General features: G+C 48.3%; 1 protein-coding gene and 1 pseudogene across 1 annotated transcript in view; both read left to right on the top strand.

Moving 5' to 3' along the window:
- Nucleotides 1-22657, top strand: part of GATD3 (glutamine amidotransferase class 1 domain containing 3) — a 108129-nt gene that overhangs the window by 69973 nt on the left and 15499 nt on the right. The window contains exons 2-4 of the mRNA XM_063956901.1: nucleotides 4480-4532; nucleotides 5346-5456; nucleotides 19191-19310. Coding sequence (XP_063812971.1) covers nucleotides 4480-4532; nucleotides 5346-5456; nucleotides 19191-19310 — 284 coding nt within the window. The remainder of the gene's footprint in view (nucleotides 1-4479; nucleotides 4533-5345; nucleotides 5457-19190; nucleotides 19311-22657) is intronic.
- On the top strand, nucleotides 332-450 carry LOC135052658 (5S ribosomal RNA; annotated as a pseudogene).

The following is a 22657-nucleotide window of genomic DNA, read 5'->3' as shown; positions in this document are numbered from 1 at the left end:
GCCTGTGTTAAAAATAAGGTACCTATGTTTAAACGTCCCAATAAAATAGGGCCTACTCAGGGGGGACCCCAGCAGCTGATGAAAATCATGGAAAAGGTTTGAGCTATACCCAATAAAGAATATAGATTCCCAGTAAATGGGATTCCAAATATCTTTTTCCAGCTGGGGACGGTTTAAAAATGGGAAATGTCTCCTAAAGAGATACGCATATCATTTGATAGTGCGAAAATATATATGGCCTTTGCCGTCAACGTCAAAGGAGAGATGGTTTTCTGAAAACCACATTGTCTGTCTGGGGCAGTCATAAGGCCAGCCATGACTTCTCCTTGCAATCTGCAGCCACACCACACTGAATAGGCCCAATCTCACTAGATCTTGGAAGCTAAGCAGTGTTGGGCCTGGTTAGTTCTTGGATGGGAGACCACCTTGGAATACCAGGTGCTGTAGGTACACTGTTGAGGTACTTGAAGACAGGTTTTCAGCACCTGCAAGGGAGCAAGAATCCCATATAGCTCATATGGACACTAATGTTCTAGGGCATCAGCATTAACAATAGTTGCTCGCAGAGCAGTTTTGCTTACATACATGAAAAGCTGATTCAGAATCAAAGAAGGTTCTGGAAACTTTGCCTTTGGCTGGAAGTTTCTGTTTGGGAAGATATTCTGGAGTCAAAATCAGGCTCCAAGAAGGTCACGTTTCCTTCCACATATAACCCCAAGTTTTCAGCCTTATTGGTCATAAAGGAACGTAACAGCCCCAATACAATAAGTTTGGTAAGGCAAAGAAGCAAAGGCAAACAGAGGGCCAGCTTCCAAACCAGAGGATAAGCCATCAGCATGATGGTGCTGGCCTCCTTTTTGGGGACCCCAGGATAGGGGGCCAATTTCTTCAGTTTGCACAGATTTGGTAAAAGTCTACAAACAGATACCTGGGTGCAAGAAGCGGTATCTCTAGGTTATGTTTCTCGTTAAGAAGCATCCTACTCGAAGGTTTTTCTGTTCCAGTCTGTCTCGGGTAGAGGCGAAGGACAGGGGTTTGCAAGAAGCAGTTCAGAAATTACTTTTGTCAGGAATAGTCATTCCAGTATCCCCTGCACAATAGGGACAGGGTTTTTTTCTCCGACAGGGTTTGAGTTCAGAAGGATCCTTTCACCCCAATCTCAAAATCCTAAACAGATAAGTTTGGGTACCACGGTTCACATGGAGACGTTGCGCTCCATAGTTTTGGCATGGAGCCTGGAGATTACATGGTATCCCTGGATAGTCAGGATGTTTACCTACAGGTTCCTATAGCACTGTTCCATCAGTGTTATCTCAAGGTTCACCATCCTCCAGCAACATTTTCAGTTCCAGACCTTACCCTTTGGGTTAGCCACAGCCCCCAGAGTGTGTACCAAAATGATGATGATTATGGCAGCTTATCTCCGCAAGAAGGGGATAAGAATATTGCTATACCTCGACCACCTTTTTTATCCTTGCACAGTAAAGGCTTCTGTGCCATCTCCAACAGACAATTACTTGTCTGCAGAGGCACGGGTGGTTCATACATTGGGAAAAGTCATCTCTGGTTCCGTCACTACGGATGACTCACTGTGGAGCTGTACTGAATTCAAGCCTGCAGAAAATGGATTACCTCGGAACAAGATATCCAAGGTGCAGTCAAGTACTCAGGAGTTGTTACACAGGCAAACGATATCAATCCACGCAGCTATGCGACTGATGGGTTTGATGGTGTCAACATTCGACATGGTGGAGTATGTACAATTCCACTCAAGACCTCGGCAGCGTCTGATTCTAGCTAGATGGAATGGAATACATCAGACAATAAAGAAACAGACTATGGTACTTTCACACAAGGTAAGAAAGTCATCAGCCTGGTGGCTACAGACATCCCATCTAGACAAAGGGAGAAGCTTTTGGATATCAGATGGGAGATCTTGACAACAGATGCCAGTCTTCAGGGCTGGGGAGTAGTGTCCGGAAGATTATGGTTCCAGGGAAAATGGACCATAGAAGAAAGTCACCTGCCAATAAATCTGTTAGAACTTCGGGCCATATACATGGCACTGATTCAAGCAAAGGACACTCTTCAAGGAGACCAGTCCAGATCCGCTCAGACAATTTAACTGCGGGGGCGCACCTCAACCATCAGGGAGGAACGCGCAGCCAAATAGCAATGAAGGAGGTAAGTCACATACTAAATTGGGCAGAACTCCCATCTTCCAGCATTGTCCGCAGTATTCGTTCCGGGGTTTCTAAACTGGGAAGCGGATTTTCTCAGTCGATACACCATTCAAGCAAGCGAATGGGCTCTACACCCGGAAGTCTTTCAGACTCTGGTAGACAAGTGGGGTTTGCCAGAGATATATCTCATAGTGTCTCGTCTGAACAACAAAGTGCCCGCATACAGGACAAGAACAAAGGATCCCGGAGCAATCTTTTGTGGACGCATTGTCAGTGAAATGGGAGTTTCATATGGCCATCTATTTCCTCCGATCATCCTGCTACCAGGGTGGTATGGAAGATAAAAGAAGCAAAGGGTGCCGTGATTCTAATAGCTCTGGCTTGGCCCAGAAGGCAATGGTATACAGGTCTGCAGAGAATGTCGATGGATGCTTCACGTCTGCTCCCTCAACATCCAGATCTACTAATGCAGGGTCCTTGTTATCACAGACATCTGGATCGACTGTCATTGACGGCGTGGCTCTTGAAACCTCTATCCTGAAGTCAAGAGGATTCTCGCTACAGGTAAATTCGAACAATTCACAGAGCAAGGAAACCATCTTCAGCTCGCATTTATCATCGAATATGGCAGGCCTATATTCATGGTGCAGAAATATGGATCCAACATTTTTCCAAGTTTCAAGGGTCTTGGATTTCCTTTAGGTAGGAATGGATAAGGGTTTGAAGGTGGCTTCCTTGAGAGTACAAGTATCAGCATTGACTGTAGGGTTCCAAAAGAAAAATTGCCAATTTACAGGATGTGCATACTTTTTCCAGGGAATGCCTCCTTTTTTTCCTCCTACAGTGCCTTGGGACTTCAGTCTAGTCCTCAAAGCCCTTCAAGTTGCTCCCTTTGAACCACTTAATAAAGTGGATCTTAAATGGTTGACTGCTAAAAGTTCTCTTTCTACTGGCTATGGCGTCAGCTAGAAGAGTATCAGATTTAGGAGCGCTGTCATGTTCTTCTTTTCTCATTTTTTATCCAGATACTAGGTCTGGGTATCTTCCTAAGGGGGTGTCTAAATTCCACCTTAATGAAGAAAATGTAGTCCCGGCTTTTCAGGTATCGGGAATTCATGCGGGAGATGCGTCGCGGGACGTAGTCCGAGCATTAAGGATCTACATGGATCGCACAAGTGCCATCAGAAAGACAGATTCTCTCTTCTTTTTCTACGGAATTCACAAGAGAGGATGGCCTGCTACTAAATAGACGCTGGCTAGAGGGCTTTGAATGACGATTTCGGAAGCATACTCTCAAGCGGATCTCCCTGTTCCGGCTAATGTCTCTCTTCACTCTACTCATAAGGTAGGTCCTTCATAGGCAGCACAACATGGTGCTTCAGCAGAACAGATATGTAAGGCAGCCACATAGTCTTCCATTAACACATTCATTAGACATTATGCTGGGATACCTTTGCCTCTCATGACCCTGAATTCCGGCGAAAGGTTCTCCTGTCCAATCAGGAGCGTCCCCACCACTAAAATTGCTTTGGGAAATCCCATTGTTATCCTGTGGATAACCTGTGGACCTTGCCGGAGAAATATACGTTATCGTAAGAACTTACCGTTGATAACTGTATTTCTTCTAAGTCCACAGGGATCCCACCCTGACGCACCTGATTTGAGGATCTCACTCACTAACCTCTTCCTTCTTGTACGGAAGGGTGTGCATGTGTGTTCTTATCACCTGATTAGGGCTCTACATGATACTCCTACCTAGATGCTTTAGAATCCATCTGATTTGCCTGAGCCAGTGGGCGAGGATATATGGACGGGCCCGTTGCATCTTGGGAGGCCTGAAAGCTTGTGATCTTTTGGTGCCAATCCGCTGTCGCTCCATCATATCCCCATTGTTTTCCTGTGGAACCTGTGGACTTAGGAGAAACACCGTTATCAACGGTAAGTTCTTACCATAACGTATATTTTGCTAAAAGGATTACGTCTTCGATTCATCGGCTAACAGAGAAGGTGCAAAACTGTTCCTGAAAATCTCCAGGTGCTACAGTATCTTCCAGATCGCTGACCGCCCCTGAGCAGTATGGCACTGGACTGGTTGAGCTGTCAATAAAACAAACCGTAAAGGTCCTAAGTAGCACTTATAAGAAAATCCCCATACTCCCGGCACTTAAGTTAAACTGGCGTGGGGTATAGGGGAGGACGTATAAACAAGCTCTTTTTTCTCTTATCCTCAATTAGTTCAAAGAAGGAAATTTAATACAGATATAAAAATACTATTTTTCTATTCATGTTTTTCCAGGTTCTTTCTGGATGCGGTGTTTATGATGGAACCGAAATCCATGAGGCTTCAGCGTACGTCTGATCCAGCACTTGGTTACATCTGTCTTGGAAGGCCCTCTTCCAGCCTTCTGTTCCTTTGTCCTTCCTGACCTTCTGTTCCTTTGTCCTTCCTGACCTTCTGTTCCTTTGTCCTTCCTGACCTTCTGTTCCTTTGTCCTTCCTGACCTTCTGTTCCTTTGTCCTTCCTGACCTTTTGTTACTTTGCGCTTCTCTGTCCCTCTGTTCCATTACCTTTCCCTGACCACCTTCTCTTTGGCTCTTTGCTGATTTTCTGCTCCTAGGCCCTTCCTTTGTCACTCTGGAGTCTAGGACCCATTAACGGTTGTGGCGCAGCCACTTTGCGACCCTCCATAGTCGCTTGGGCCAACTGCTGCACTCGCAAAGTGTTTAGGCACTTATCTGTTATTGTGGCTAGCATTCTTATCCCAGTGGTTCTCACCATTTTGAACCATATTGCCATCTTGGATTAGCAGTTGGGCCGTCACACTGCTAGCTTGCACATTTTTAAATATCTCCTACTCATTCAGCATCGTATTTCTACTACTGGCCTGCCTGAGGAATAACATTATTAAACCATCCAGCTTCATGTATGGTCCAGCACATACAGCTTGCCCATGGAGCCCGTCCTGTATCAAATCCTTAGTGCTCTGACATCCCAGACCTTCTGCTCTTGGGCCCTTCCTGGACCTACCCTGACATCTTGTTTGGTGGTCCTTCTTTGACCATTTGTATCCCTGCCCCTGACATACTGTCCACTCCCTGACAGTCCATCTTAACCTGTGTCTACTTATGTTCCTGACATACCGTACACTCACTTTTTTTTAGGATCCTTGTCCACCTGAGCCGGGCAGGAGCTGAGGTGAAGATGTTTGCTCCTGATATCGCACAGATGCATGTTATTGATCACAGTAAAGGAGAAGCATCTCAGGAGAGCAGGTATTAGACTCTCCATATGTCGCTGTTACGTAACCTTACACACAGTGCATAAACAAGCCATACTCACCACTAGCATTATAGTAGTTCATTTGTAGGGCCTGCTTGTACAGATTTATTCTCTGTATTCAAAGATCTATTGGGTCTTACTGGTGAAGAGTCTCTCTGCTCCTGTATTGTTAGATCTGTAGCGTCCTCCTGGTGGAGAGTCTCTACTCCTTCTGTAGTGTTAGATCTGTACTTTCCTCCTGGTGGAGAGTCTCTGTGCTCCTGTAGTGTTAGATCTGTAGTGTCCTTCTGGTGGAGATTCTCAATAGTCCTGGAGTGTTACATCTGTAGTGTCCTCCTGGTGGAGAGTCTCTCTGCTCCTGTAGTGTTAGATATGTACTGTCCTCCTGGTGGAGAGTCTCTCTGCTCGTGTAGTGTTAGATCTGTAGTGTTCTCCTGGTGGAGTGTCTCTCTGCTCCTGTAGTGTTAGATCTGTAGTGTCCTCCTGGTGGAGAGTCTCTACTCCTCCTGTAGTGTTAGATCTGTACTTTCCTCCTGGTGGAGAGTCTCTGTGCTCCTGTAGTGTTAGATCTGTAGTGTCCTCCTGGTGGAGAGTCTCTCTGCTCCTGTATTGTTAGATCTATAGTGTCCTCCTGGTGGAGAGTCTCTGTTCCTGTAGTGTTAGATCTGTAGTGTCCTACTGATGGAGAGTAGCTCTGCTCCTGTATTGTTAGATCTGTAGTGTCCTCCTGGTGGAGTGTCTCTCTACTCCTGTATTGTTAGATCTATAGTGTCCTCCTGGTGGAGAGTCTCTGTTCCTGTAGTGTTAGATCTGTAGTGTCCTACTGATGGAGAGTCTCTCTGCTCCTGTATTGTTAGATCTATAGTGTCCTCCTGGTGGAGAGTCTCTCTGCTCCTGTATTGTTAGATCTGTAGTCTCCTCCTGGTGGAGAGTCTCTGTTCCTGTAGTGTTAGATCTGTAGTGTCCTCCTGGTGGAGAGTCTCTCTGCTCCTGTAGTGTTAGATATGTACTGTCCTCCTGGTGGAGTGTCTCTCTGCTCCTGTAGTGTTAGATCTGTAGTGTCCTCCTGGTGGAGAGTCTCTACTCCTCCTGTAGTGTTAGTTCTGTACTTTCCTCCTGGTTGAGAGTCTCTGTGCTCCTGTAGTGTTAGATCTGTAGTGTCCTACTGGTGAAGAGTCTCTCTGCTCCTGTATTGTTAGATCTATAGTGTCCTCCTGGTGGAGAGTCTCTCTGCTCCTGTAGTGTTAGATCTATAGTGTCGTCCTGGTGGAGAGTCTCTCTGCTCCTGTATTGTTAGATCTGTAGCTGCCTCCTGGTGGAGAGTCTCTACTCCTCTTGTAGTGTTAGATCTGTATTGTCCTCCTGGTGGAGAGTCTCTCTGCTCCTGTATTGTTAGATCTGTATTGTCCTCCTGGTGGAGAGTCTCTCTGCTCCTATATTGTTAGATCTATAGTGTCCTCCTGGTGGAGAGTCTCTCTGCTCCTGTATTGTTAGATCTGTAGTGTCCTACTGGTGGAGAGTCTCTCTGCTCCTGTAGTGTTAGATCTGTAGTGTCCTTCTGGTGGAGAGTTTCTCTGCTCCTGTATTGTTAGATCTATAGTGTCCTCCTGGTGGAGAGTCTCTCTGCTCCTGTATTGTTAGATCTGTAGTGTCCTACTGGTGGAGAGTCTCTCTGCTCCTGTAGTGTTAGATCTGTAGTGTCCTCCTGGTGGAGAGTTTCTCTGCTCCTGTATTGTTAGATCTATAGTGTCCTCCTGGTGGAGAGTCTCTGTTCCTGTAGTGTTAGATCTGTAGTGTCCTCCTGGTGGAGAGTCTCTCTGCTCCTGTATTGTTAGATCTATAGTGTCCTCCTGGTGGAGAGTCTCTGTTCCTGTAGTGTTAGATCTGTAGTGTCCTCCTGGTGGAGAGTCTCTGTTCCTGTATTGTTAGATCTATAGTATCCTCCTGGTGGAGAGTCTCTCTGCTCCTGTATTGTTAGATCTGTAGTGTCCTACTGGTGGAGAGTCTCTCTGCTCCTGTATTGTTAGATCTATAGTGTCCTCCTGGTGGAGAGTCTCTGTTCCTGTATTGTTAGATCTATAGTGTCCTCCTGGTGGAGAGTCTCTGTTCCTGTAGTGTTAGATCTGTAGTGTCCTACTGGTGGAGAGTCTCTCTGGTCCTGTATTGTTAGATCTATAGTGTCCTCCTGGTGGCGAGTCACTCTATTCGCGTAGTGTTAGATCTGTAGTGTCCTCCTGGTGGAGAGTCTCTGTGCTCCTGGAGTGTTACATCTGTAGTGTCCTCCTGCTGGAGAGTCTCTCTGCTCCTGTAGTGTTAGATCTGTAGTGTCCTCCTGCTGGAGAGTCTCTCTGCTCCTGTATTGTTAGATCTGTAGCGTCCTCCTGGTGGAGAGTCTCTACTCCTCCTGTAGTGTTAGATCTGCAGTGTCCTCCTGGTGGAGAGTCTCTCTGCTCCTGTAGTGTTAGATATGTACTGTCCTACTGGTGGAGAGTCTCTCTGCTCGTGTAGTGTTAGATCTGTAGTGTTCTCCTGGTGGAGAGTCTCTCTGCTCGTGTATTGTTAGATCTGTAGTGTTCTCCTGGTGGAGAGTCTCTACTCCTCCTGTAGTGTTAGATCTGTAGTGTTCTCCTGGTGGAGAGTCTCTCTGCTCCTGTAGTGTTAGATATGTACTGTCCTCCTGGTGAGAGTCTCTCTGCTCTTGTAGTGTTAGATCTGTAGCGTCCTCCTGGTGGAGAGTCTCTACTCCTCTTGTAGTATTAGATCTGTATTGTCCTCCTGGTGGAGAGTCTCTCTGCTCCTGGAGTATTAGATCTGTAGTGTCCTCCTAGTGGAGAGTCTGTACTCCTCTTGTAGTGTTAGATCTGTATTGTCCTCCTGGTGGAGAGTCTCTCTGCTCCTGTATTGTTAGATCTATAGTGTCCTCCTGGTGGAGAGTCTCTCTGCTCCTCTATTGTTAGATCTATAGTGTCCTCCTGGTGGAGAGTCTCTGTTCCTGTAGTGTTAGATCTATAGTGTCCTCCTGGTGGAGAGTCTCTGTTCCTGTAGTGTTAGATCTGTAGTGTCCTCCTGGTGGAGAGTCTCTCTGCTCCTGTATTGTTAGATCTGTAGCGTCCTCCTGGTGGAGAGTCTCTACTCCTCCTGTAGTGTTAGATCTGCAGTGTCCTCCTGGTGGAGAGTCTCTCTGCTCCTGTAGTGTTAGATATGTACTGTCCTCCTGGTGGAGAGTCTCTCTGCTCGTGTAGTGTTAGATCTGTAGTGTTCTCCTGGTGGAGAGTCTCTCTGCTCTTGTAGTGTTAGATCTGTAGCGTCCTCCTGGTGGAGAGTCTCTACTCCTCCTGTAGTGTTAGATCTGCAGTGTCCTCCTGGTGGAGAGTCTCTCTGCTCCTGTAGTGTTAGATATGTACTGTCCTCCTGGTGGAGAGTCTCTGTTCCTGTAGTGTTAGATCTGTAGTGTCCTCCTGGTGGAGAGTCTCTCTGCTCCTGTATTGTTAGATCTGTAGCGTCCTCCTGGTGGAGAGTCTCTACTCCTCCTGTAGTGTTAGATCTGCAGTGTCCTCCTGGTGGAGAGTCTCTCTGCTCCTGTAGTATTAGATATGTACTGTCCTCCTGGTGGAGAGTCTCTCTGCTCGTGTAGTGTTAGATCTGTAGTGTTCTCCTGGTGGAGAGTCTCTCTGCTCCTGTATTGTTAGATCTGTAGCTACCTCCTGGTGGAGAGTCTCTACTCCTCTTGTAGTGTTAGATCTGTATTGTGCTCCTGGTGGAGAGTCTCTCTGCTCCTGTAGTGTTAGATATGTACTGTCCTCCTGGTGGAGAGTCTCTCTGCTCCTGTAGTGTTAGATATGTACTGTCCTCCTGGTGGAGAGTCTCTCTGCTCCTGTAGTGTTAGATATGTACTGTCCTCCTGGTGGAGAGTCTCTCTGCTCCTGTATTTGTAGATCTGTAGTGTTCTCCTGGTGGCGAGTCACTCTATTCGCGTAGTGTTAGATCTGTAGTGTCCTCCTGGTGGAGAGTCTCTGTGCTCCTGGAGTGTTACATCTGTAGTGTCCTCCTGCTGGAGAGTCTCTCTGCTCCTGTAGTGTTAGATCTGTAGTGTCCTCTTGCTGGAGAGTCTCTCTGCTCCTGTATTGTTAGATCTGTAGCGTCCTCCTGGTGGAGAGTCTCTACTCCTCCTGTAGTGTTAGATCTGCAGTGTCCTCCTGGTGGAGAGTCTCTCTGCTCCTGTAGTGTTAGATATGTACTGTCCTACTGGTGGAGAGTCTCTCTGCTCGTGTAGTGTTAGATCTGTAGTGTTCTCCTGGTGGAGAGTCTCTCTGCTCCTGTATTGTTAGATCTGTATTGTCCTCCTGGTGGAGAGTCTCTCTGCTCCTGGAGTATTAGATCTGTAGTGTCCTCCTGGTGGAGAGTCTGTACTCCTCTTGTAGTGTTAGATCTGTATTGTCCTCCTGGTGGAGAGTCTCTGTTCCTGTAGTGTTAGATCTATAGTGTCCTCCTGGTGGAGAGTCTCTGTTCCTGTAGTGTTAGATCTGTAGTGTCCTCCTGGTGGAGAGTCTCTCTGCTCCTGTATTGTTAGATCTGTAGCGTCCTCCTGGTGGAGAGTCTCTACTCCTCCTGTAGTGTTAGATCTGCAGTGTCCTCCTGGTGGAGAGTCTCTAGGCTCCTGTAGTGTTAGATATGTACTGTCCTCCTGGTGGAGAGTCTCTCTGCTCGTGTAGTGTTAGATCTGTAGTGTTCTCCTGGTGGAGAGTCTCTCTGCTCTTGTAGTGTTAGATCTGTAGCGTCCTCCTGGTGGAGAGTCTCTACTCCTCCTGTAGTGTTAGATCTGCAGTGCCCTCCTGGTGGAGAGTCTCTCTGCTCCTGTAGTGTTAGATATGTACTGTCCTCCTGGTGGAGAGTCTCTCTGCTCGTGTAGTGTTAGATCTGTAGTGTTCTCCTGGTGGAGAGTCTCTCTGCTCCTGTATTGTTAGATCTGTAGCTACCTCCTGGTGGAGAGTCTCTACTCCTCTTGTAGTGTTAGATCTGTATTGTGCTCCTGGTGGAGAGTCTCTCTGCTCCTGTAGTGTTAGATATGTACTGTCCTCCTGGTGGAGAGTCTCTCTGCTCCTGTAGTGTTAGATATGTACTGTCCTACTGGTGGAGAGTCTCTCTGCTCGTGTAGTGTTAGATCTGTAGTGTTCTCCTGGTGGAGAGTCTCTCTGCTCCTGTATTGTTAAATCTGTAGTGTTCTCCTGGTGGAGAGTCTCTACTCCTCCTGTAGTGTTAGATCTGCAGTGTCCTCCTGGTGGAGAGTCTCTCTGCTCCTGTAGTGTTAGATATGTACTGTCCTCCTGGTGGAGAGTCTCTCTGCTCTTGTAGTGTTAGATCTGTAGCGTCCTCCTGGTGGAGAGTCTCTACTCCTCTTGTAGTATTAGATCTGTATTGTCCTCCTGGTGGAGAGTCTCTCTACTCCTGGAGTATTAGATCTGTAGTGTCCTCCTGGTGGAGAGTCTCTACTCCTCTTGTAGTGTTAGATCTGTATTGTGCTCCTGGTGGAGAGTCTCTCTGCTCCTGTAGTGTTAGATATGTACTGTCCTACTGGTGGAGAGTCTCTCTGCTCGTGTAGTGTTAGATCTGTAGTGTTCTCCTGGTGGAGAGTCTCTCTGCTCCTGTATTGTTAAATCTGTAGTGTTCTCCTGGTGGAGAGTCTCTACTCCTCCTGTAGTGTTAGATCTGCAGTGTCCTCCTGGTGGAGAGTCTCTCTGCTCCTGTAGTGTTAGATATGTACTGTCCTCCTGGTGGAGAGTCTCTCTGCTCTTGTAGTGTTAGATCTGTAGCGTCCTCCTGGTGGAGAGTCTCTACTCCTCTTGTAGTATTAGATCTGTATTGTCCTCCTGGTGGAGAGTCTCTCTGCTCCTGGAGTATTAGATCTGTAGTGTCCTCCTGGTGGAGAGTCTCTACTCCTCTTGTAGTGTTAGATCTGTATTGTGCTCCTGGTGGAGAGTCTCTCTGCTCCTGTAGTGTTAGATATGTACTGTCCTCCTGGTGGAGAGTCTCTCTGCTCCTGTAGTGTTAGATATGTACTGTCCTCCTGGTGGAGAGTCTCTCTGCTCCTGTAGTGTTAGATATGTACTGTCCTCCTGGTGGAGAGTCTCTCTGCTCCTGTATTTGTAGATCTGTAGTGTTCTCCTGGTGGCGAGTCACTCTATTCGGGTAGTGTTAGATCTGTAGTGTCCTCCTGGTGGAGAGTCTCTACTCCTCTTGTAGTATTAGATCTGTATTGTCCTCCTGGTGGAGAGTCTCTCTGCTCCTGGAGTATTAGATCTGTAGTGTCCTCCTGGTGGAGAGTCTCTACTCCTCTTGTAGTGTTAGATCTGTATTGTGCTCCTGGTGGAGAGTCTCTCTGCTCCTGTAGTGTTAGATATGTACTGTCCTCCTGGTGGAGAGTCTCTCTGCTCCTGTAGTGTTAGATATGTACTGTCCTCCTGGTGGAGAGTCTCTCTGCTCCTGTAGTGTTAGATATGTACTGTCCTCCTGGTGGAGAGTCTCTCTGCTCCTGTATTTGTAGATCTGTAGTGTTCTCCTGGTGGCGAGTCACTCTATTCGGGTAGTGTTAGATCTGTAGTGTCCTCCTGGTGGAGAGTCTCTGTGCTCCTGGAGTGTTACATCTGTAGTGTCCTCCTGCTGGAGAGTCTCTCTGCTCCTGTAGTGTTAGATCTGTAGTGTCCTCCTGCTGGAGAGTCTCTACTCCTCTTGTAGTATTAGATCTGTATTGTCCTCCTGGTGGAGAGTCTCTCTGCTCCTGGAGTATTAGATCTGTAGTGACCTCCTGGTGGAGAGTCTCTGTGCGCCTGTATTTATAGAAATGAATTAAAGTTTCAGATGGATATGGATAAGTCACTGAGATGGATAAGTCACTGTGTGAGCTGCAGAAATAAGGGGGTTATAATGACTTTACTAGTCGGGAACTTGTCACTGCTCCACCTCTGTACTGTAGTTCTGCAATATGGTAGTATGAGGCAGTTTCTGGTGGAAAGTGATTCTATACAGGATAGAGCACAAAGTGTATATAGTGATAACAAACCAACTATAGCTGTGGATGTGAATGGCAGAAATTGCTTAGTAAATCACATGAGCTGGTGGTGCACCGTAGTAGTACTCAGTGGAGGTACATGACGATGAATCAGAGTGAGGGCTCCTTGGTTTGGTAGTGCACTCTTAATTTTGTCAGAAGTTTACTAAAACATAACTTTTATTTCTCTGACGTCCTAGTGGATGCTGGGAACTCCATAAGGACCATGGGGGATAGCGGGCTCCGAAGGAGGCTGGGCACTCTAGAAAGATTTATGACTACCTGGTGTGCACTGGCTCCTCCCACTATGACCCTCCTCCAGACCTCAGTTAGATTTTGTGCCCGGCCGAGGTTGGATGCACACTAGGGGCTCTCCTGAGAAAGAAAGTATAGTTTAGGTTTTTTATTTTCAGTGAGACCTGCTGGCAACAGGCTCACTGCAGCGAGGGACTAAGGGGAGAAGAAGCGAACCTGCCTGCTTGCAGCCAGCTTGGGCTTCTTAGGCTACTGGACACCATTAGCTCCAGAGGGATCGACCGCAGGCCCAGCCTTGGTGTTCGGTCCCGGAGCCGCGCCGCCGTCCCCCTTACAGAGCCAGAAGCAAGAAGAGGTCCGGAAAATCGGCGGCAGAAGACATCAGTCTTCACCAAGGTAGCGCACAGCACTGCAGCTGTGCGCCATTGCTCCTCATGCATACTTCACACTCCTGTCACTGAGGGTGCAGGGCGCTTGGGGGGGGGCGCCCTGAGCAGCAATAAAAAACACCTTGGCTGGCAAAATACCACAATATATAGCCCCAGAGGCTATATATGTGGTAAATACCCCTGCCAGAATCCAGGAAAAAGCGGGAGAATAGGCCGCGGATAAGGGGCGGAGCTATCTCCCTCAGACACACTGGCGCCATTTCTCCTTCACAGATCCGCTGGAAGGAAGCTCCCTGGCTCTCCCCTGCAGTCTACACTTCAGAACAGGGTAAAAACAGAGAGGGGGCACTAAATTTAGGCGCAATACATATATAATATAAAAAGCAGCTATAGGGGACATAACTCAGTTAGTCCCTGCATTATATAGCGCTCTGGTGTGTGCTGGCATACTCTCACTCTGTCCCCCCAAAGGGCTTTTGTGGGTCCTGTCCTCATTCCGAGCATTCCTTGTGTGTGTGCGGTGTGTCGGTACGGCTGTGTCGACATGTTTGATGAGGATAATGATGTGGAGGCGGAGCAGATGCCCTTAGAAGGGATGTCACCCCCTGCGGGGCAGACACCTGAGTGGATGGGCTTATGGAAAGTAATGAGTGCACGTATAGACTCCTTATATAAGAAAATCGACGACATGCCAAATGTGGGACAGCCGACTTCTCAGCTCGTGCCTGCCCAGGCGTCGCAGGGGTCGTCAGGGGCTCTAAAACGCCCGCTACCTCAAGCAGACCCAGATGTCGACACTGATACTGACACCAGTGTCGACGACGATGAGTCTAACCTGATGCCCACTAAGGCCATTCACTGCATGATTGAGGCAATGAAAGAGGTGTTACACATTTCTGATATAAATACAGGTACCACTAAAAAGGGTATTATGTTTGGGGAGAAAAAACTACCCGTAGTCTTTCCCCCGTCAGAGGAATTAAATGAAGTGTGTGAAGAAGCGTGGGCTTTCCCTGATAAAAAATTGGTAATTCCTAAGAAGGTACTAATGGCGTTCCCTTTCCCGCCAGAGGATAGGTCACGTTGGGAAACACCTCCTAGGGTGGATAAAGCGCTCACACGTTTGTCTAAAAAGGTGGCACTACCGTCTCCGGATACGGCCGCCCTCAAGGAACCTGCTGATAGAAAGCAGGAGGCGATCCTGAAGTCTGTATATACACACTCAGGCATTATACTTAGGCCAGCTATTGCGTCAGCATGGATGTGCAGTGCTGCCGCTGCATGGTCAGATTCCCTGTCAGAAAATATTGACACATTAGACAGAGACACGATCCTGTTAACCATAGACCATATAAAAGACTCAGTCTTATATATGAGAGATGCACTGAGGGAAATCTGCCGACTGGCATCTAAAGTAAGTGCACTGTCCATTTCTGCTAGGAGAGGCTTATGGATTTGCCAGTGGACAGGAGATGCAGATTCAAAAAAGCACATGGAAGTGTTACCATATAAGGGTGAGGAATTATTTGGGGATGGTCTCTCGGACCTAGTTTCCACAGCAACGTCTGGGAAGTCAGCATTTTTACCCCATGTCCCCTCACAGCCTAAGAAGGCGCCGTTTTATCAGGTTCAGTCCTTTCGGACCCAGAAAAACAGGCGTGGAAAAGGCGGGTCCTTTCTGTCCAGAGGCAGAGGTAGGGGAAAAAGGCTGCAACAAACAGCAGGTTCCCAGGAGCAAAAGTCCTCCCCCGCTTCTTCGTCCAAGTCCGCCGCATGACGGTGGGGCTCCACAGGCGGAGCCTGGTACGGTGGGGGGTCGCCTCAAAAATTTCAGCGATCAGTGGGTTCGCTCACAGGTGGATCCCTGGATCCTGCAAATAGTATCTCAGGGGTACAAGCTGGAATTCGAGGCGTCCCCACCCCACCGCTTCCTAAAATCTGCCTTGCCGATTGTTCCCTCAGACAGGGAGGCGGTGCTAGCGGCAATTCACAAGCTGTATTCCCAGCAGGTGATAATCAAGGTACCCCTACTTCAACAAGGCCGGGGATATTATTCCACACTATTTGTGGTACCGAAACCGGACGGTTCGGTGAGACCCATTCTAAATTTGAAATCCTTGAACACGTACATAAAGAAATTCAAGTTCAAGATGGAATCGCTCAGGGCGGTTATTGCAAGCCTGGACGAGGGGGATTACATGGTATCCCTGGACATCAAGGATGCTTACCTACATGTCCCCATTTACCATCCTCACCAGGAGTACCTCAGATTTGTGGTACAGGATTGCCATTACCAATTCCAGACGCTGCCGTTTGGACTGTCCACGGCACCGAGGGTATTTACCAAGGTTATGGCGGAAATGATGATACTCCTTCGAAGAAAGGGAGTTTTAATTATCCCATACTTGGACGATCTCCTAATAAAAGCGAGGTCCAAGGAACAGTTGTTGGTGGGAGTAGCACTATCTCAGGAGGTGCTGCACCAGCACGGCTGGATTCTGAATATCCCAAAGTCACAGCTGGTTCCGACGACACGGCTACTGTTCCTGGGTATGATTCTGGATACAGTCCAGAAGAAAGTGTTTCTCCCGGAGGAGAAAGCCAGGGAGTTGTCATCTCTAGTCAGAGACCTCCTGAAACCAAAACAGGTATCAGTGCATCGCTGCACGCGGGTCCTGGGAAAGATGGTGGCTTCTTACGAAGCAATTCCCTTCGGCAGGTTCCATGCCAGAATCTTTCAGTGGGACCTGTTGGACCAGTGGTCCGGATCGCATCTTCAGATGCATCGCTTGATAACCCTGTCTCCAAGAACCAGGGTGTCTCTACTGTGGTGGCTGCAGAGTGCCCATCTTCTAGAGGGCCGCAGATTCGGCATACAGGACTGGGTCCTGGTGACCACGGATGCCAGCCTTCGAGGCTGGGGGGCAGTCACACAGGGAAGAAACTTCCAAGGACTATGGTCGAGTCAGGAGACTTCCCTTCACATAAATATTCTGGAACTAAGGGCCATCTACAATGCCCTAAGTCAAGCAAAATCCCTGCTTCTACACCAGTCGGTACTGATCCAGTCAGACAACATCACGGCAGTCGCCCATGTAAATCGACAGGGCGGCACAAGAAGCAGGATAGCGATGGCAGAAGCCACAAAAATTCTCCGATGGGCGGAGAATCATGTACTAGCACTGTCAGCAGTGTTCATTCCGGGAGTGGACAACTGGGAAGCAGACTTCCTCAGCAGACACGACCTCCACCCGGGAGAGTGGGGACTTCATCCAGAAGTCTTTCAGATGCTGGTAAACCGTTGGGAAAAACCACAGGTGGACATGATGGCGTCCCGCCTCAACAAAAAGTTAAAAAGATATTGCGCCAGGTCAAGGGACCCTCAGGCGGTAGCTGTGGACGCTCTAGTGACACCGTGGGTGTACCAGTCGGTTTATGTGTTCCCTCCTCTGCCTCTCATACCAAAGGTATTGAGAATAATAAGAAAGAGAGGAGTAAACACCATTCTCGTGGTTCCGGATTGGCCAAGACGAGCGTGGTACCCGGAACTTCAAGAGATGCTCTCAGAGGACCCGTGGCCTCTACCGCTCAGACAGGACCTGCTACAGCAGGGGCCCTGTCTGTTCCAAGACTTACCGCGGCTGCGTTTGACGGCATGGCGGTTGAACACCGGATCCTAAAAGAAAAGGGTATTCCGGAGGAAGTCATTCCTACGCTTATTAAGGCCAGGAAAGATGTTACGGCAAAGCATTATCACCGCATATGGCGGAAATATGTTGCATGGTGCGAGGCCAAAAAGGCCCCAACAGAGGAATTTCAACTAGGTCGATTTCTGCATTTCCTGCAAGCAGGAGTGAATATGGGCCTAAAACTAGGCTCCATTAAAGTACAGATCTCGGCTCTGTCGATTTTCTTTCAAAAAGAACTAGCTTCAGTACCTGAAGTTCAGACATTTGTGAAAGGAGTGCTGCATATTCAGCCCCCATTTGTGCCTCCTGTGGCACTTTGGGATCTCAACGTGATGTTGAGCTTCTTAAAATCACATTGGTTTGAGCCACTAAAAACCGTGGATCTGAAATATCTCACGTGGAAAGTGGTCATGTTATTGGCCTTGGCTTCAGCCAGGCGAGTGTCAGAATTGGCGGCTTTGTCATGTAAAAGCCCTTATCTGATTTTCCATATGGATAGGGCGGAATTGAGGACTCGTCCCCAATTTCTCCCTAAGGTGGTGTCAGCGTTTCACCTGAACCAGCCTATTGTGGTACCTGCGGCTACTAAGGATTTGGAGGACTCCAAGTTGCTAGACGTTGTCAGGGCCCTGAAAATATGTTTCCAGGACGGCTGGAGTCAGAAAATCTGACTCGCTGTTTATCCTGTATGCACCCAACAAGCTGGGTGCTCCTGCTTCTAAGCAGTCTATTGCTCGCTGGATTTGTAGTACAATTCAGCTTGCACATTCTGTGGCAGGCCTGCCACAGCCAAAATCTGTCAATGCCCATTCCACAAGGAAGGTGGGCTCATCTTGGGCGGCTGCCCGAGGGGTCTCGGCTTTACAACTTTGCCGAGCAGCTACTTGGTCAGGGGCAAACACGTTTGCGAAATTCTACAAATTTGATACCCTGGCTGAGGAGGACCTGGAGTTCTCTCATTCGGTGCTGCAGAGTCATCCGCACTCTCCCACCCGTTTGGGAGCTTTGGTATAATCCCCATGGTCCTTACGGAGTTCCCAGCATCCACTAGGACGTCAGAGAAAATAAGAATTTACTCACCGGTAATTCTTTTTCTCGTAGTCCGTAGAGGATGCTGGGCGCCCATCCCAAGTGCGGATTGTCTGCAATACTTGTAAATAGTTATTGTTAACTAAAGGGTTATTGTTGAGCCATCTGTTGAGAGGCTCAGTTGTTTTCATACTGTTAACTGAGTATAGTATCACGAGTTATACGGTGTGATTGGTGTGGCTGGTATGAGTCTTACCCGGGATTCAAAATCCTTCCTTATTATGTCTGCTCGTCCGGGCACAGTATCCTAACTGAGGCTTGGAGGAGGGTCATAGTGGGAGGAGCCAGTGCACACCAGGTAGTCATAAATCTTTCTAGAGTGCCCAGCCTCCTTTGGAGCCCGCTATCCCCCATGGTCCTTACGGAGTTCCCAGCATCCACTACGGACTACGAGAAATAGAATTACCGGTGAGTAAATTCTTATTTTATCAGATACTCTGAAATATAATATAAAACCTGCTACACCAACAAACTTTCTATAGATAGATATATATTACAAGTAATCCACTGAGATTACATCCCAACTGGTTAAACTCATAAAAGAGCTAAAGGGGGTCATTCCGAGTTGATCGCTAGCTCCCGTTGTTCGCAGCGCAGCGTTCAAGCTAAAAATCGGCATTTCCGCGCATGCATATGCACCGCAATGCGCAGGCGCGTCGTACGGGTACAATGAACATCGTGGGTTTGCACAGAGTCTAACGAAGATTCCAGTCGCAGGGCCGAACCCAGGAAGATTAACATGAAGGGGGCGTTTCTGGGTGGCAACTGACTGTTTTCAGGGAGTGCTTAAAAAAATGCAGGCGTGTCTGGAAAAACGCAGGCGTGGCTGGGCGAACGTCCCTCTGTCGTTAGAATCAACGCACACGAAGAGAAACCACAGGGCTGGTCTTGTTTTGCACAAAAAGATTTTGCAGGCGCTCTGCTGCACAAGCGTTCGCACTCCTGCAAAGCGAAAATACACTCCCAGTGGGCGGCGACAATGCGTTTGCACGGCTGCTAAAAACTGCTAACGAGCGATCAACTCGGAATGACCCCCATAGTACGGTATATACAATAATTCTGTAATTTATCTATAACGTAACTCCGTGCCTGCGATTATCACACTGTCTTACATAACACCTGCAGTGTGTGCGGCGGACCTCTCACAGGTAACCAGTAATACCGTTCCTGTACAATAGGGCAGCACACGGGGAGAAGACGGAACAGGAAATTGTGCTGTCTCCGGTGCGGCACTTGTCTGACATGATGATCTCTCCACAGGAACGTGTTAGTGGAGTCGGCTAGACTTGCCCGTGGCGATATCGCAGCCTTGTCGCACTTGAAAGCTCAGGATCATGATGCCGTCATCTTCCCAGGAGGCTTTGGGGCTGCTAAGAACCTGTGAGTATATGTGAGGAGTGGAGGCTGCTGGCTCAGTAAGATGTGGCGAGTCTGCTGATAGTTACTGCAGGTAGGCAGTCTGGTGGCAGGATGGGCTGTCTCTTCTACTGGTGCAACTTGGTGACCAGCTATTACCGCCATCATCAGGCTCCTTCACCAGCACATTGGGCAGGAACAAGCAGGATCTGGTAGTGTTCAGGCTGCACTTTGTCACCAGCACCAACTCTGACTCTGAGAGGAACTCTGATGCTACCGCTCTACGAGCCTCAGACTTGTGACTAGAGAAGCTGCAGCCTAGACCTGGGTCACTGGGTCCTCTCTGGCTCATTGTTAGACCTGTGTCATCCCTGGGTCACTGTTATTCCTGGATCTCACCTGGGTCATTGATAGATATGGGTCCTAGTTAGTCCTGGGTTCTCCCTGGGTCGCTGTTAGACCTGGATTCTACCTGGGTCGCTGTTACACCTGGTTTTTCCCTGGGTCGCTGTTAGACCTGGATTATACCTGGGTCGCTGTTACACCTGTTTTTTTCCTGGGTCGCTGTTAGACCTGGGTTCTCCCTGGGTCCCTGTTAGTCCTGGGTTCTCCCTGGGTCCCTGTTAGACCTGGGTTCTCCCTGGGTCCCTGTTAGACCTGGGTTCTCCCTGGGTCCCTGTTGGTCCTGGGTTCTCCCTGGGTCCCCGTTAGACCTGGGTTCTCCCTGGGTCCCTGTTGGTCCTGGGTTCTCCCTGGGTCCCTGTTGGTTCTGGGACCTCCCTGGGTCCCTGTTAGACCTGGGTTCTCCCTGGGTCCCTGTTGGTCCTGGGTTCTCCCTGGGTCCCTGTTGGTTCTGGGTTCTCCCTGGGTCCCTGTTAGTCCTGGGTTCTCCCTGGGTCCCTGTTAGACCTGAGTTCTCCCTGGGTACCTGTTGGTCCTGGGTTCTCCCTGGGTCCCTGTTAGACCTGGGTTCTCCCTGGGTCCCTGTTAGACCTGGGTTCTCCCTGGGTCCCTGTTAGACCTGGGTTCTCCCTGGGTCCCTGTTAGACCTGGGTTCTCCCTGGGTCCCTGTTAGACCTGGGTTCTCCCTGGGTCACTGTTAGTCCTGGGTTCTCCCTGGGTCCCTGTTGGTCCTGGGTTCTCCCTGGGTCCCTGTTGGTCCTGGGTTCTCCCTGGGTCCCTGTTGGTCCTTGGTTCTCCCTGGGTCCCTGTTGGTCCTGGATTCTCCCTGGTTTGCTGTTAGTCCTGGGTTCTCCCTGGGTCCCTGTTGGTCCTGGGTTCTCCCTGGGTCCCTGTTGGTCCTGGGTTCTCCCTGGGTCCCTGTTGGTCCTGGGTTCTCCCTGGGTCCCTGTTGGTCCTGGGTTCTCCCTGGGTCCCTGTTACACCTGGTTTTTCCCTAGGTCATTGTTAGATCACAAGGTGGACAGACCCAGACACAAATTTCCATTATCCATTTAGTACTAGATGAGAGTCCTAGTCCCAGGAAATTTATAGGGTGATATAAATATTTATATGAATTCTACGGTATCCAGATGATAGATTGACAATGTTTTGGTCATCACCATATTTTCGACAGGTTCAAAAGCTCAACAGTGCTTGAGGTGGACAGGTTCAAAATGTTGACATAGTAATAGTTGACACATAAATGGTCGGCATGGGTTTTTTGCATGTTTACTCAACATCTGCTCTATTCACTGTCCACGTGGACATCTATTGGTAACCTTGCCCGAAGTACATTGAGCGTCTCGAGCCCATGAGGGTACACGTTTGTACTGAGGGTGGTCACATAACATGAAAGATTTGGCCAAAAAACATGTCAACCGTTTGTGTGTTGATCTTTTGACTCTGTCGTCCTTTTGAACCTGTCTACTTAATGACTGTCGACTATAACCTTGTTGAGCCATTGATCCACGCCCGATTTCTGCCTGTTACATTGTGGCTGCTCTATGAGAGGACTGGGATGGGAAGTGAGAGTAGAGAATGACAACACTGTGAGTAAGACTCAGATCATCTGCAGCAAAGACAGAATGTCTGGAAGTATAATGTGATGTCCGATCCTCTCTATATGCCGCATGTATCAGTTATCCCCTCAGTACGCCGGACACTTTGCTGTAAAACTACAATCACACATAGAGGCCACTTACCGTGTGCAACTGTGCCACAACGCTACAAACTGCTCTTGTGTTTGGTGATATTATAAGCCACGTCCGGTATGTCACTGTAAGACACAGCCAGTGTGTTACTATAAGCCACGTCCGGTATGTCACTATAAGACATAGCCAGTGTGTTACTATAAGCCACGTCCGGTATGTCACTATAAGACACAGCCAGTGTGTTATTATAAGCCACGTCCTGTATGTCACTATAAGACACAGCCACTGTGTTACTATAAGCCACGTCCGGTATGTCACTGTAAGACACAGTGTGTTATTATAAGCCACGTCCGGTATGTCACTGTAAGACACTGCCAGTGTGTTACTATAAGCCACGTCTGGTATGTCACTGTAAGACACAGCCAGTGTGTTACTATAAGCCAAGTCTGGTATGTCACTGTAAGACACAGCCAGTGTGTTACTATAAGCCACGTCCGGTATGTCACTATAAGACACTGCCACTGTGTTACTATAAGCCACGTCCGGTATGTCACTGTAAGACACAGCCAGTGTGTTACTATAAGCCACGTCCGGTATGTCAGTATAAGACACATCCACTGTGTTACTATAAGCCACGTCCTGTATGTCACTATAAGACACTGCCAGTGTGTTACTATAAGCCACGTCCTGTATGTCACTGTAAGACACAGCCAGTGTGTTACTATAAGCCACGTCCGGTATGTCACTGTAAGGCACAGCCAGTGTGTTACTATAAGCCACGTCCGGTATGTCACTGTAAGACACAGTGTGTTATTATAAGCCACGTCCGGTATGTCACTATAAGACACTGCCAGTGTGTTACTATAAGCCACGTCCGGTATGTCAGTATAAGACACAGCCACTGTGTTACTATAAGCCACGTCCTGTATGTCACTGTAAGACACAGCCAGTGTGTTACTATAAGCCACGTCCGGTATGTCACTATAAGACACTGCCAGTGTGTTACTATAAGCCACATCCGGTATGTCACTATAAGACACAGTGTGTTACTATAATCCACGTCCGGTATGTCACTGTAAGACACAGCCACTGTGTTACTATAAGCCACGTCCTGTATGTCACTGTAAGACATAGCCAGTGTGTTACTATAAGCCACGTCTGGTATGTCACTGTAAGACACAGCCAGTGTGTAACTATAAGCCACGTCCGGTATGTCACTGTAAGACACAGTGTGTTACTATAAGCTACGTCCTGTATGTCACTATAAGACATAGCCAG

Source organism: Pseudophryne corroboree, chromosome 2 (genome assembly GCF_028390025.1).
Source record: "Pseudophryne corroboree isolate aPseCor3 chromosome 2, aPseCor3.hap2, whole genome shotgun sequence".
NCBI lineage: Eukaryota > Metazoa > Chordata > Amphibia > Anura > Myobatrachidae > Pseudophryne > Pseudophryne corroboree.
Note: the sequence above shows the minus strand (reverse complement) of the source record. Positions and strands in the feature narration are given on the sequence as shown.